At 35.6% G+C, this 14705-nt stretch overlaps 1 protein-coding gene across 1 annotated transcript in view; it reads left to right on the forward strand.

The window, feature by feature from the left end:
- Positions 1-12555: 12555 nt before the first annotated feature.
- The window catches only part of LOC149798567 (eukaryotic initiation factor 4A-I-like), a 38193-nt gene continuing 36043 nt past the window's right edge, over positions 12556-14705 (forward strand). Inside the window, exon 1 of the mRNA XM_089957382.1 lies at positions 12556-12704. Coding sequence (XP_089813508.1) covers positions 12676-12704 — 29 coding nt within the window. The 5' untranslated portion in view covers positions 12556-12675. The remainder of the gene's footprint in view (positions 12705-14705) is intronic.

Genomic DNA, 14705 nt, shown 5'->3' on the forward strand with positions numbered 1-14705 from the left:
GACTCAAAGTACATAAAGCGAGAATGGAACTGCACAAGGTCTGCTCCGTACAAACAGGAACAAGGAATAAGACAAAGAGCAACCAAAAATGTTAGAACCTTTTTTTAAAAGACAATGCGCCGCTTTCTCACAAAACTATGGTATAAAGGATGCATATTTTATAGAAAGTGACAAAATGCGGTACTACCAGACATGCAAAGAAACATTACCAAGCAAAAGAATAACGAATTGAAAATGCCCAAAAATCCGCCCACGAACAGAGGAGGGAGAAGAAAGTAAAACAAACAAAGAACAAGAGAAATTCAGGCAGAAATCAACAAAAAGTAATTGTATTATTTTCACCAAAAAAGGCACCTCAACAGAATGGAAAACTTCAGGTAACGATGCAGACACGAACCCAACACTTTGTTCCTATTATAGAAGAGCAGACAAGCGGAGCACGAACTTGATTGAAACAAAAGACACAATTTAAACGATGGAAAACAACTTCCTGACAAAATACTCATCTTTCAAAGACCGAACGAACAACGGAGGGTGATGCAAACGGGAGAAAAGAAAACACAGCAAAGAAACAAGACAAGAGGAAACACCAAGGTGATTTACTACAGACTAGAATATGATGGATTGTTAGAGGAATAACCAGCAATTGACAAAGGATGCTAAAAATCAACCCCCCCAATAAGTCCAGAATATTTAGTAACATGACTTTATGAGAGAGACATAGAGAGACACAGAGACCGACAGAGAGACAAGCAGACAGACACAGGCAGAGAGAGAGAGAGAGAGAGAGAGAGAGAGAGAGAGAGAGAGAGAGAGAGAGAGAAGAGAGAGAGAGAGAGAGAGAGAAAGAGAGAGAGAGAGAGAGAGAGAGATTCACACACATACACTCAACTTCGAGCAAATTAGGAAAAGTATAACTAATCGAGAGCAATTATGAAAATTAGACACATAAAGCGTCCTGAAACAAAAATACAACAATATATAAATATATTTGTGCAATTAAAATGGCAGATTACAGCAAAAAGAAAAAAACAACTAGAAGAACCTCGATTCAAATTCTTTCGAGATTACAAATTTAAAGCGTTAACCAGCTATATGTGATGGGCTGGACTTAAGGTGTCCATGGATAACCTGTACTAGTCGTTTTCTGCTCTGTTCACAGATGTGTGTTTTTTTAATTTATTGTGAGCAGTGCTATGTATATTTAATTTGTAATATTTGTTGGCTTAACTTATTGATTATGTGCTGTTTGTCGTTTGTACTTGACCTTGTCCAAAATCAAGTTCACTGTTTACCTGGCCTGGGACATTTATTTTGTAAACAACATAATACATAGTCTATATTTTTATATGAGTGTGCATTAAATTTTCAGATCATTCCGGCCATTATTAATGGAAGTAAACATGGCTTTTTGGTCTGGGTCTAGGACTCAGATTCCACTTGGAAATTCCTAAACTTATTGACAACTTTGAATGTTTTAGAGAGGAGGCTGACCTACATCCTTGCTCTTTTATTGTGTCTTAATTGTATACGTTGTTGTTGCTTACTTTAATAATTACTCATTCTCGCCTTAACACATTGAAGCAGAATCAGTTATATTTTTGTGTTCAGTTCTTCTTTTGGGTAGATTTATTTATTCATATTATTATTCACTGGAAATACAAAGCACGTATCACTAATATTCTTGGATTGAAACGTTAATTTTGGAAGTATAGTGAATTCAGGCAGGAATAGTTTTTTGATTTTATTTTTGTGATAATCAAAAGATTAATAGCACATGGCCACACCCAGGCCTCTGGCACACTAACACATTTGAGACTATAGGCACACCAACACATTCATTATTGGAACTTACGTGGAATACCACTGGAATTTAGCTGGAACTTCATATATTCGGATTTGTGGTCCAACTTTTAGGACTATTTTGAATTTAGTTCACAATAATCTAAGTTCATTTTTTAAATTTCAATCTGTATTCTAGGGAAATAAATTATTTGTTGAAATTTACAAAACTTATTGGATTTCGTTATTTTCTGTTGCTTCGTTCAAGACCAAATAGTCGTAACTCTGTATAGCAATGAAAAGTTTTTGTCTTGATTGGGGCGATCCCCTCCCCCCCACTCTATCAATAATTCCGTTCCTGTATGAGTTGATAATGTTTTTTCTTCAACGAGGGTGTTCCTGCATCAACCTATGTGTTTTGACCTGGATAGCGCTCGGTGCAAGGAAATAAATAACATTTTGCGTTAATGCTTTTTTTAAATTTAAGTACCTTTTTCCTTTTGTATTGATATATAAACAACACATAAGATGATGTTTTGAAATATTGCACAATTTAGGCACAGAAACAAAATAAATGGAAACCTTGAAACGGAAATACAAACAAATAAGTCCCTATGGAAAAGAATCAAGGAACACCAGTAAAACTAATATTTTCTTTTTTTGGACTCAAATACTATATGATTTTTAAAAGACCCATTCCCACCCTAACAATGCAAGGGGGGGGGGGAAACAAAGATATAAAATCATTTTAACTTTAGAACAATTAGTAGTCACCTCTCATTTATCATAACAGGAGTTATAGAGGTGTGTCCAAACACACGCACCCACACCCAACATCCCACCCACCCACATATTCACGAAATCCTCTTGAAAATAAAAGGAAATTTTTGTTGCCTTTCGTTATGTATATCCATATTTTTTTGAACTCCTGGTACATGATTTTGTCTAAATCTTTTACTTTTTATTTCTGGAATTTAAATTGTAGTGATTATCTTTAGCTGAAATTGTGTTCGTTCGTAGGGTATGTTTAAGATGTTAAAGAGCGTAAAATCCAAAAATAGATGCATGTTGACAATTACTAATTATTAGTGCATATGCTTACGAAATTCGGCCTTTTTCCAATTGGACAGATCGATCAAGTGTTATCTTAGAAGAATTAAATTAATTCCTATGAATAGGCTTTATGAAATATTAAATTGAGTGACACTATCTGTCACGTGGGATATATTGCGACATATAGTCTTACTAGATTATTGAATGTAAATATGAATATATGGAAATAACATAGCAATCGGATTTTAGACTCATTCTTATTTCTTCTGTTCCTGTTGCAACACCAATCTGTTAATTGTTGTATATACATACATGCATATATATATATATATATATATATATATATATATATATATATATATATATATATATATATATATATATATATATATTATCTTTAATATTATTCTGGAACTATTGAGAATTATTCAATTTTTTCTGAAGTAAATACGGAACTTTCATTCTTTTGTACTTTAGTGTACCTCTTTCATGATTATTTTGGATTCATTTCATAATACTGTAAGGTCCGCTCACGTTTTAATTTATAACTTGTTTTTTCTTCTTCTTTCTGTTTCTTAGTTTTGACCATAGAATCGTAACACTTTATGGAAGTGTATTCTTCAGTAAGTGTTCCCTCGGGATACATTCTATCATGGAAGGGAGAGGGGATGCTATATTACTTCCACAATGGTAGCTGGTACGTGCTTGCTTTCTGGGCCACCCAACCCCCCTCTTACATGTTACATTTTAACCCCTAATCGAGGGTAACTCCACAAAAGTAAATTAACCAGACCTGCCCCACCCCCAATATATATAAGTAAATTAACCAGACCTGCCCCACCCCCTATATATATATATATATATATATATATATATATATATATATATATATATATATATATATATATATTCAAGTGCATTCAGGTGTAAGAATAATGGGAATACATGCAAAAAGTAATTCATTTGACAGAATATAGCACAAAAAGAAATCTGTCTTCTTTTTGGGGAGGGGGAGTGCGGCTCTCGGAGTCTGAATCTACTGATTGCTGATTGAGGGAATACAGACCCCATATCTCCACGAGGAGGAATTTTGTCTTTTATAGTCATTTATGAAGCATCCTTCTTTTGGCTTTTGTTTTCGTAGTTGCGAATGGAGAGTGCAACGCTAATATAAAGATAAAATTTATCCATATTTTCGGAAACAATTCTTAAAATGAAGACACTTATAAGCAATGGAGTGACTGAGAAGCGACGGAAACTTAATTTACGGTTTACATTGTGTAACACCAGTTTTTAGAGAGAAGATAAAATTATTTAAAGTTTAACTTAAATGCAGTATAGTACGTGTCATAAGATAATGCCTATTTTTGTATAGAAGGTCAGACGTAATATAAGTACGGTCAAAGCTAATTATGCGGTAGATTAAAAGTTGAAAGAACAAAAGTATCAATTTATTGATTGATCCAATGTTTTATAAACGATGCAGATACACAAATTACTTTAAACGATGACAACACTGGAATCCGCAGCATCGAAACTCACAGCTAAAAATATAATTTTGAAAAAGTGATTTTGCAAAAGGAATGTTAAGAATGTTTCTGGAAAACGAAAACACTAGATAATTTTCAACTTACTCAGATAAAATAAGCCGCATGTAATTTAAACTTTCAAAAGAACACTAAAGATTAGATCGTCTCAATGTGAAAGCATTTCATTAAAAATTAAAGCAGAAACTGGGTTGACGTTTTACCAAATTGAATAAATAGTTAAAATATCACTAGTTAAATGCCTTGACTCTTGATAAAGGAAGTAGACAGTAAAACTAAAACAACAAACAAATAAACAAACATAAGCCCAGAAAATATGGATTAATTTATTTGGTTACCAGACCAATAGATATGTTTACATTAGAAACAAAAATATGGATCAATTTATTTCGTACCTGACAATGAGATATATTTAGATTAGAAACCTGAATTTAGAAAGGTAAAACGCTTCAAAGTTTAGAGTGCAAACAGAAATCCCCAAAGACGACCTTAATTTTACCGAGGAAATATTTGAAATAAGACAAGTAATTTTAGCTGATCCAGCCATTTACAAATTGAAAGACTTGAAGGAAGATGACGAAGATGTCATAATTTTGAAGAAGAGTTTTTTGTTTTTGTTTTAAAAACAAGATAACTTATGCAAAGTTGAGAAGATTTAAAAACAAAAGGAGTGAATGGGTAAAGGTAGGTACGTGTTCAATAGAAAGGATATAATTAACTTTTTTAACGGTTGCAATCCAGCTAAAATCATGACACCATTAACAAAATGGATGATTAACAATATCGTGGAAGTGTTAAGGAGCAAGAACAATGACTTTTTTCAGTGAACGAGAGGACGCAAAGGACACGTTTCCAAGAAAAAACAAACAAGTGCTAGATTATAACGTATGTAGAATCCCCCCGCTCACACACTAACTCTTTACATGACGAAGGAGCTACATACATGAACGAGGTATAAATATGTGTTGATTACAAACAAGAAGAAAACGAAAGTACATACCGAAACATCACAGACAAAAAAGACAATTACATATGTGAAAGAAATAGCAAACCCTGCTAGTCTCTTGGAATTTGAGAAAATGAAGGGAAATGCAAGTCGCATAAAAGTTCACGCAATCGTAGCGACATTAGCTATCAAATTTATGTTGAATACATACGACATCTACCTCATAAAATTATGCATCTGTTTTCTGGACAAAACATTAACTCTCTATAATTTCCAGAGCATGCAAAAAAAATATAATCTTTTATCATAAATAATTTCTACAAACATCAATAAAAAGGAAAGAAAAAGTTTTGATCATGATTTCAGGGAATCGTATGGACGAAAATACCTTTTATATTATATAAGCATGTATGTAAAATGCTTTTTGCTGCCGGGGGTTGTATGAATTTAACCCCGATTTAAAAATACTGCTTACGACGCAATGCTTTTTGTTTACTCAGTGAAGCAAGCACAACAACTTTGAAGTGCGGGTGGGGGGCTTGAAGGCATTCCTTCTGAGTTCTCTAGCAGTGGATTTGACCACGTCTATGTTACATATGGTGTTAATTTTCTAAATATCAGTACTATGCATTTGTTGACTTTGCTATCCGTTCTATATGAAAACGATTTTAGAAAAGTGGAATCATATATATATATATATATATATATATATATATATATATATATATATATATATATATATATATATATATATATATATATTCAAATGTCGCACCATTAAAGTATTTCAGTAATAAGATACTGGTTAATTCCGGTACATATGCCTGAAATACGGTAGCTAGGACAGTAGTCCAGTGTTACATTCTTGGAAAACGCAGATATTTTTCTGTGGTAGGTAAGATACGAAAGCATGAAAGAGCAGCACTTTGAATTCCTCAGCAAATCGTTGCGATTTTTTCTGTTTACTAATGGACCAGAATTGTCCCATATAGCCTACTGGCTTCAATGACGGCATGTTTTGTTTCGGGTCCCTATGATGCACATCGATGTTGAATTCATTAACTTCAGAAGTTGTTGTTGTTGTAGGGTTTAACGCCATTTTTCAGCACACGATAGGCTATACATGGCGGCCAGTATTAATGGTGGAGGAAGAACCCGGGAAAACCCCGGAAAGAACCACCGACCCACGAGAAGCTACTGGCAGGCTTTCTCACATACCCACATTGGCTGAATCCGAGACTCGAACCCACGCAGACAGAGGTGCGATGGCAGCGATCCGTAACGGAGAGCGCTTTAGACCACTCGGCCACTCGGGGCCCAAACTTCATAAGTCTTACCGAGTATATCTAAGGGCATGGAATTTCCAATAGTACTAAGGTCCAGCCCGGCCGTGCAATTGGAGTGAAAAATATACGTTCATGAAAAGTGGGTTGGTATCTCCATCTCAATGACAGCAGTAAATAGTTTACAATAGCAGAATGCCACACCTGCTCAATAATAAACGAATATTCTTGGGAAAAAAAATTATTTCTTATGCACCCTGATAATTATTTTTGAAGTGTCTTCTCTTTCCAAAAATAATTAAATAAATAAACCGATCAAAAGTTTTAAAAAACTAATGCTTGTTTTCTCTTTTGGTCATGGTGAAGACTATGGCTAAAATATAACTATGACCATTGGAAAATTGGTCAGTTTGTTTTTGTGAATTTAACGCCATTTTTCTGTACACGTTAGGTGGCCAGTACATTGGGTGAAGGAACGCCCTGGGAAACCCTAGGAAGAACCACCTAGCCGAGGGAAGCAAATGGAAAGTTTTGCAACATATCCACGATGGTCGAGCGGAGATTCGAACCCGCGCAGAAGGAGGTGAGATGTCAATGGTCTGTGAAGGTGAGTCTTTGACCACTCGACAAATTGGAGCCGCCATCAAAGGAATTGAACCAAAATGAAAACAGATTTACTGGAAAATAAAGAAAAAGAACAAAATTAGGAACGCTATGTAACCAAAATAAACGAAATGGAGCTGAGCATATTACTAAAAACGGGAATAAGGTGTAAAGCAACAGTACTTGGCAGGAGCTGGGGTGGGGTCGGGCTGGAGTGGATTCGGTCCTTCTCTCATGCTAAAATGAGCGTTTAACGACTGGAACGTTTCCTAGAGTAAGTTTGTTTTTTTCACAATTAGTGTGTTACAATTATGTCCCGGAAGCGCTTAAAATGCAGCAGAGTCAGGGAGGCGTTTATTCGGTTGTTTCAGCCTTTTGAACCAGAAAGTGACTGCTTATTATACAGAAGAAATGAAACGTCAATGAATGTTGTCATATGGAAAATTTCAAAATAAAATTAAGCAAATTTTTTCTTACAAATTCTTCTTGTACCTCAGTATGTTTTTTTTCCTCTCGACGCATTGGCAGATAATATTCTGCGCAATACGAAATTTTAGCCTGTTCAAATAGTCCATTTTCATCAATGTGTGTCAGCATGGAGCTATAGGACTCACGGTACTAATTCCACTCCAATGGTAAACATATGGAAACACTATCATATTCAAAATTCAATAACTTAAAATTTATGGGTGCTGATAATGACACCTATAATTTTTCGTGCACATCTAACCTTGGTGCAAGCTTATGTGCGGAGAACACCATATGACCCGCGGCAATTTGTTTACATACATGTGCATGAAACACGTGTTATTGATTCTGCACCAAATGAATCAGGTGCTACTTTCAGTATTGAGTACTCCTGAGTCAAGCCTGTAAAAATGCTAAAATTGCATCAGTAGAAATTTGTCAATATTTTTGTTACATTACATATAGGATAAGCTCTCAAAAGATATTTTTCCTAAAATTTTAATTTTCATTATTAACCAATTATGGACCACCAAACCTGTAAATACTCTATTATTTCTTCACCCATTTCTACACTGGTTCACAGTTCTTCCGTATAATTAGTACCGTGTGTCCTTTATGATCCCTTCTACTCTTCACTTTGAAAATTAAACAACACATGTATCAATTTAATATCCTGCCTGGCAGGTACCAATATCACTATAAACTAAACAATAAATTTTATATATTGGTATGATCAACCTTTAAAAAAAGTATACTTGTTTAAAGTCTGTTTAGACGTGTTCCCTTCTTTGCTATTATTACATTTCCGATAACACAGAACCAGTTCAATCAAATGCATTTATAACACACCAGAAGTTGCCGAACCTTGTAAATTATGTATGCGGCATAAGTACCTGTTCGACTACTTTTAGCTTTATTAAAGATTTTTTTTTTTTTTTTTAACAAAAAATGATGTTCCGTAATTCTTTTGCACGATATCGTATCCATTACACCTTGGTACAGGACAGTATGATCTAAAAATGTATCCAACGTCATTTCACTCACAACGGACGTAGACAATGCGTTTTATTTAGCACGAATGTATTTCAAAATGACATGGGCGGTATTGCGAAATATTGATAAAATTCATAAACCATTCTAAACAAAACCTCAAATTAGTATTTTCAATTCTGTATCACAAGCAGTTTTCGATAACACGATATTTCAAAATGACATTGACGGTATTGCGAAATATATTCATATACATACTGGTAAAATTCCAAAACATAAACCATTCTAAACGAAACCCCAAATGAGGATTTTCAATTCTCTATCACAAGCAGTTTTCGATGAGTTTTCCAAAGATATCAAGTGTTGAATTATTTTATCCAATTGATCGAAATAGGCGCCCGTCTTCAAGAGGTACGGCTGAGGGCTACGGCCCACTGCCGGTGGATAGGAGAAATCTAAAGAGTCTCCACGGGTTGCCAGTCAAATTTTCGAATCACGAAAATGGACAAAGGAAGCGCAGTATCAGCGACAGCAATTCGGCTGATCCGCTTGATGGGAGCTACCGGTCATTCACCGACAAGGAGAAAGGGTACATCTATCTTTCAATTATCTTTCATTTATTATGTATGCATGCATGTGTGTGTGTGTGTGTGTGTGTGTGTGTATATATGTATGTATGACTGTATGTGTGTACAGGGCCGGCGCCAGACCCGGCCAGACTATCTGGCGCCCTAGGCAAGGTTAAATTCTGGCGCCCCCCCCCCCCCCCACGAAAATATCAATTTCAAAATTTATAAACAATATATTTTTTTAAAAATGCACCCCCTGAAATCAGCGCCCTAGGCGGCTGCCTAGTTTGCCCATATGGTAGCGCCGGCCCTATGTATGTATGTATGTAAGTATGTATGTATGTATGTATCTATGTATGTAATGGCAAGAATAATGATTTGTACTACACATTTAAAGTATTCAGTTCAATGGAAAGATACTTGTTTTCTCCGTTACAAGTGCTAGCTGTTCGTTCATAGCAATAGATTAAATTCATCCGCTGTATAATCATCGGTGAATATGTATGTGTTTTTGTGTATTTTTGTGGTTTGTTTTTAGTGGATATAAGGAACTATTTAACTGTGCATGGTCACGCGTGGCGAGAAAAGGTAGATTTTTTAAATATACTTTTCTAAGTAAAAAATAATTTTTGTTCCAAAGTGGTATCGACACTGTGGAGATTAAAGTGGTATTACCACTGTGGTGATAACAATTTCTCACAAGCAGGTATATTTTAATATCTCATTATGAAATATATAACAAATCAGTTTCAGTATTTGATGGTTATTCCAAAATTTATTTTGTATCTCACAGTGTTAGTATGCTTCTCAAAGAGTTAAAAAAAAAAAAAACAAAGACGCTTTTCATAAAAAGCGTCATTCATTTTATTAATACTCCTTTGAGAAGCACACTAACACAGAGATACATTAATGGGCTTCTACAGGAATGTTTCTGAAGGATTGGACACACACACACACACACGCGCGCGCGCGCACGCACGCATGCACACCACACAGGCGCCTGCGATGTCCATAGGTACAACGGTATCTAGAAATGAGTGTGTTTGTGATTTGGGTTTTAAACGTAGCTTTAACAATTTTTCAGTCATTTCGCTAAGATGTCTGCATTGTGGCAGTTTATAGTAATGTCTAGCATTGGGGCATCATGTCGCAGACATGTAGCGTGATCTCCCACCCAGTCACATTATCCTGACACCTGGCCGACCACTCCTAAGACTAACCTCGTAATGCTGAGTGCCAAGTGAGGAAGCTGTTAGAACCATTTTTGTAAGTCTTTAGTATGACTCGCCCGGAGATCGAACCCACGACCTCCCGCATCCGAGGCGGACGCTCTAACCACTAGGCCATCGGAGCGGTTCCGAGAAATGAAGCCATGGGATGAGAATATGTGATGGGGATGGGGGGATATATGTAGAGGATTTTTGCGGACAACTTCGTCACACTTCCGAGACTGCGTAGAACTATCGTCCTCAGCCTCAGTTAAAGAACGGTATCTCCGAACTTTGTTTCCAATTTTGCATACCAGGGCCCAGCAACGTGGAATGAATTGCCCACTGAACTTAGACACAAAGACACAGTGATCCCATTCAAGAGTGCTCTCAAAACTCACTTATTTCGACTGCAAGAACAAACTTAAAGACCTAACAATGTTTCCTACCTTAAATATTCTCAGCATATTTTTTTATGTTTTCTAATTTCATGGTGTTTGTTTTTGTAATCATATCATTATATTATTTTTTTTATATCTTATATGTGTTGTCTAATGTTGCAAAGAGCTTAGAGCTTCTAAAGATAAGGCGCTATACAAAGTCCTCATTATTATTATTATTATTATGCACCGTGCCGATTACGATGTACTCTACGAACTTCATTTCAAAATAGCGGTCATGGGAATAACGTCACAGCTGTAGGAATGACATCAATGACTAACCAATACACATAATGATATTATAATAGTGTTTATTTGCAGTACATGCCGATGATACATAATCCACACATCATGAAATACAATAAGATTTTTTAGTGTGTAACGAAAGAACATCTATTGGAAGCGTTATACATGAAATTAATCCTTATTGCATTTTTATAATTGGGCGAGATAATAATAATAATAATAATATGGACAACGCCTAATCTTTAGAAACTCGAAACGCTTTACTATATTAGAGAACTCATAAAAAACGTATACAAGATTACAAAAACAAACACCATGAAATTACAAAATAAAACATGCTGACAATAATAATCGAAGTAAACAATTATTAAGTCTTTAAGTCTGTTCATTTAGTCGAAATGTGCGAGGATTAAGAACACTCTTGAATGAGATAACAAATGTCATCGAGTCAATAATCATTTATTATCTAATTGCAGTCTTTGAATGAGATAACAAATGTCCTCGAGTCAATGATCATTATTATCTAATTAGCGGCCTTTGGTATTGGCTTGCCAATATTTGTGATTTAAATGCCCGGTCGAACATTATTATCTAGTGCCACTTAAATTATTGATAAAATAAACTAAAAAGGCACATGTTAACGTTGTATACAAGCACCAGTGAAGGGAGGATACAGAAATAAACACCAAAGAAAATATGATTGATTTATAATTTAAGACAGGCCCGGCCCTAGGGCAAGGCGAACGAGGCAACCGCCTTGAGCCCTGTGCTTTCAGGAGATCAACTCCGCATTATTGCATTTGTTTGCTTGGGGCCTCTCATCGCTTGCTGCCTTTGGCCCCGCACATTCTAAAGCCGGGCCTGATGTAAGAGTTGCAGTTCCTGTCAAAGTTACAGTAAAGCTGAGCCTCTTGGCTATAAGAGATTATGATAATTAATATTTATATTATGCTTTGTATTTGTATGATTTAAATAAAATGTGATGAACATAGATGAAAACGCAACTTTTCCCCCTGCCTAGTGAATGAGTTATCTCTTTAAAGTGCATTTGAGTACATGGCCCTGTCCGCGGTAAATGAACACTAAAAGATTGTCCTCAATGACAGTAAGTGGCACGCATGCTGAAGTGGGGTATAATGTATATATATTTTACCAATTGTTTGTATTTAGGTCTGTAGGAAAAAGCAACAACAAACAAACAAGCAGGCAGTCTGGTTTAACCAGACTCTCGCGTGGTTCCGTGAACGAGACTAATCCAAAATGACGTCACGCTACCTGCACACGCATGAGCGATTTACTAAGTACATCGGAAATTATTCCGCGCATATAGACCGCGAAAGCGAATTTTGTGCAGGAACAATCTGGTCTAAATCCGTGAAGTTATTGTTCGACAAGTAGTATTATCACAAAATAAAATGTTAAAAGTATTTTTTGTTCTATTTTGATTGGTTTATGCAAAGAATTACGCAATTGTACATTCGCTTCCGGTCTGACTTGCGAACTGCTCTTTCCTTTCTTTACGCTACTTGAAGTGACTAACATGTCATATAACGAAGATGTTGAACCCAGGTTTGTAAAATGACGATCGGTCATTAAAAAAAGAACAGATTGTTACAGATTTTAATTCTCACTTGTATCTCAATTTTCTCTCTTTTTACTTGCTACAAAAACACTTTAGGAAGCCCCAAACACATTTTCTTGAATCCCATTTTTTGGGCCGGTCGAAATGTGTCATGGCGGCTATAAACAGATTGGCACGTGTGAATAGATTCACAAACAACCTGACTGTTCTGTTCCTTTCTTTTCATACTGTATATTAAATTTCTCAACCTATACTCATTTTAAAAGAAGAAAATGTTTTATTAACATTCTTTTCAGAGCAGCAGATGGTTAACGAAACATTCTCGTATCTACTACCAGATGTTTCGTAGGCTGCATCGTTTATATGCGTTACTAGCAATATATTTTGCATAAATCCCCGTTTGTTCGTACCCTCCATCCGATTTCAATAAGGACAGTCATTAATGTGATTAAAAAGAGAACTTTGTCATTTCATTCATTGTCTGGTAATTTCTAACCTCACTGACCAGGGTTGCCCTTGGTCTTGCTAGTCCTACAATGTAAGACATAGCACATGTTGTTTTTGTTTTAGTGCTGTGTCTTACTAACCAAATAACAGGTTTGTATGTTGGTTGACATCGGAATGAGCAATCAAAGTTTCAGGAATATCTCACACACTTGGCTGCCCATATGAACACTCTTCCACAAATTGATATGTAATTAATATACTTACTGTGCTGTTTTTATCTTAGTGGAATCAAAATCTGAGACTAGAAAATGGTCGCATAATATTTCAACTTAACCTGATTTCGGCATTCCGGCTCTTATCGCTTTCCAGCCAACTCAAATGTAGGCCAACAAAACTTGAAAACGGGTGCATTTCTTTTTTGAGAATTTGAATTTAGCAGAGAAAAAACATAAGGGTAAGTAAAGTCTGACACAAACATTATAACTTTACTTTGTAGAAAATGTTGCTATTTGTTGCCAGTTGTGTGATATTCCAGAAAATTTGATGTTAAACTGTTAGTTGACAAGGTATGCATTGCCGTTCGTTTGGCAGTAAGATCTATCCCCCCCCCAACAAAAAATATCGGGTGATGTATCTTGAATTGTAGGACTAAGTCCTACATGTAAGACCTTGAAACTGATATTTATGGTTTGGGCGTCTGGGTCTTACTGCCTAAATAACGGCACTATGTAGTGTGTTTTGGTGTTTCTCCATATATTTGTTAGCACAAGTCTCTTGTAAAGAGTATTCTGATTGGTTAAAGGTTTTTATTCATCAAATGAATCTACTTGTAATGGAAACTAATGGCAATGGAAAGAAGAAGCATGCTTGTCATACCAAGTTGTTGAGAGAGACCATGACAAGAAAGTTGAGATAAAGGTTTAAAAACACATGGAAATGGGAATGGCATTTTGTGACCTCTGCTTTACGGTAATCGCAGTGTGAACAGCACCTTCAAAAGAAGCTGCATACAGAAAAAGTGAAGCTCAGAAGGCATCTGGAAAAAGTGCAATTAATTACTATAAGAAGAAAGATCCCTTGTATGAGAGAACAGATGTAGCCCTCTGTCTAATATGCGCACTGCATGTCGCCAATACAAGCACCAGCTTGAAAGGAAAAAAGGCTTTCATTTAGAAGGAAAAGAAATGACTGCACATTGAGCCAAAAAAGTCAATGGTGACAAAAAAGGAAGGCTAAAGAAATCTTTGCCAAAGCTGCAGAAAGAGCTAGACTGGCATATCAACAGGTTGTGTACATTGGAGAAAAAGACAAGTGAACGTATGGGATTATTTGTATATAGTTGATGTACTTGCGTGTTTGTTCAACAGATTTGTTATGAAAAACGAGAAGTAGAATATATTAGCTGCAAAAATCGAGAAATTATTGTGACTTAATTACGATGTGACATGCACATGAAATAACTTCGGCATCAATAGTATTGGAGAACAAATTCATGTGACTATAACTATCGTGAAATTATTGAAGTAAAGTTGAACATTTTT

Source organism: Sinohyriopsis cumingii, chromosome 5, assembly GCF_028554795.1.
Source record: "Sinohyriopsis cumingii isolate HCF-2022 chromosome 5, ASM2855479v2, whole genome shotgun sequence".
Classification (NCBI taxonomy): Eukaryota; Metazoa; Mollusca; class Bivalvia; order Unionida; family Unionidae; genus Sinohyriopsis; species Sinohyriopsis cumingii.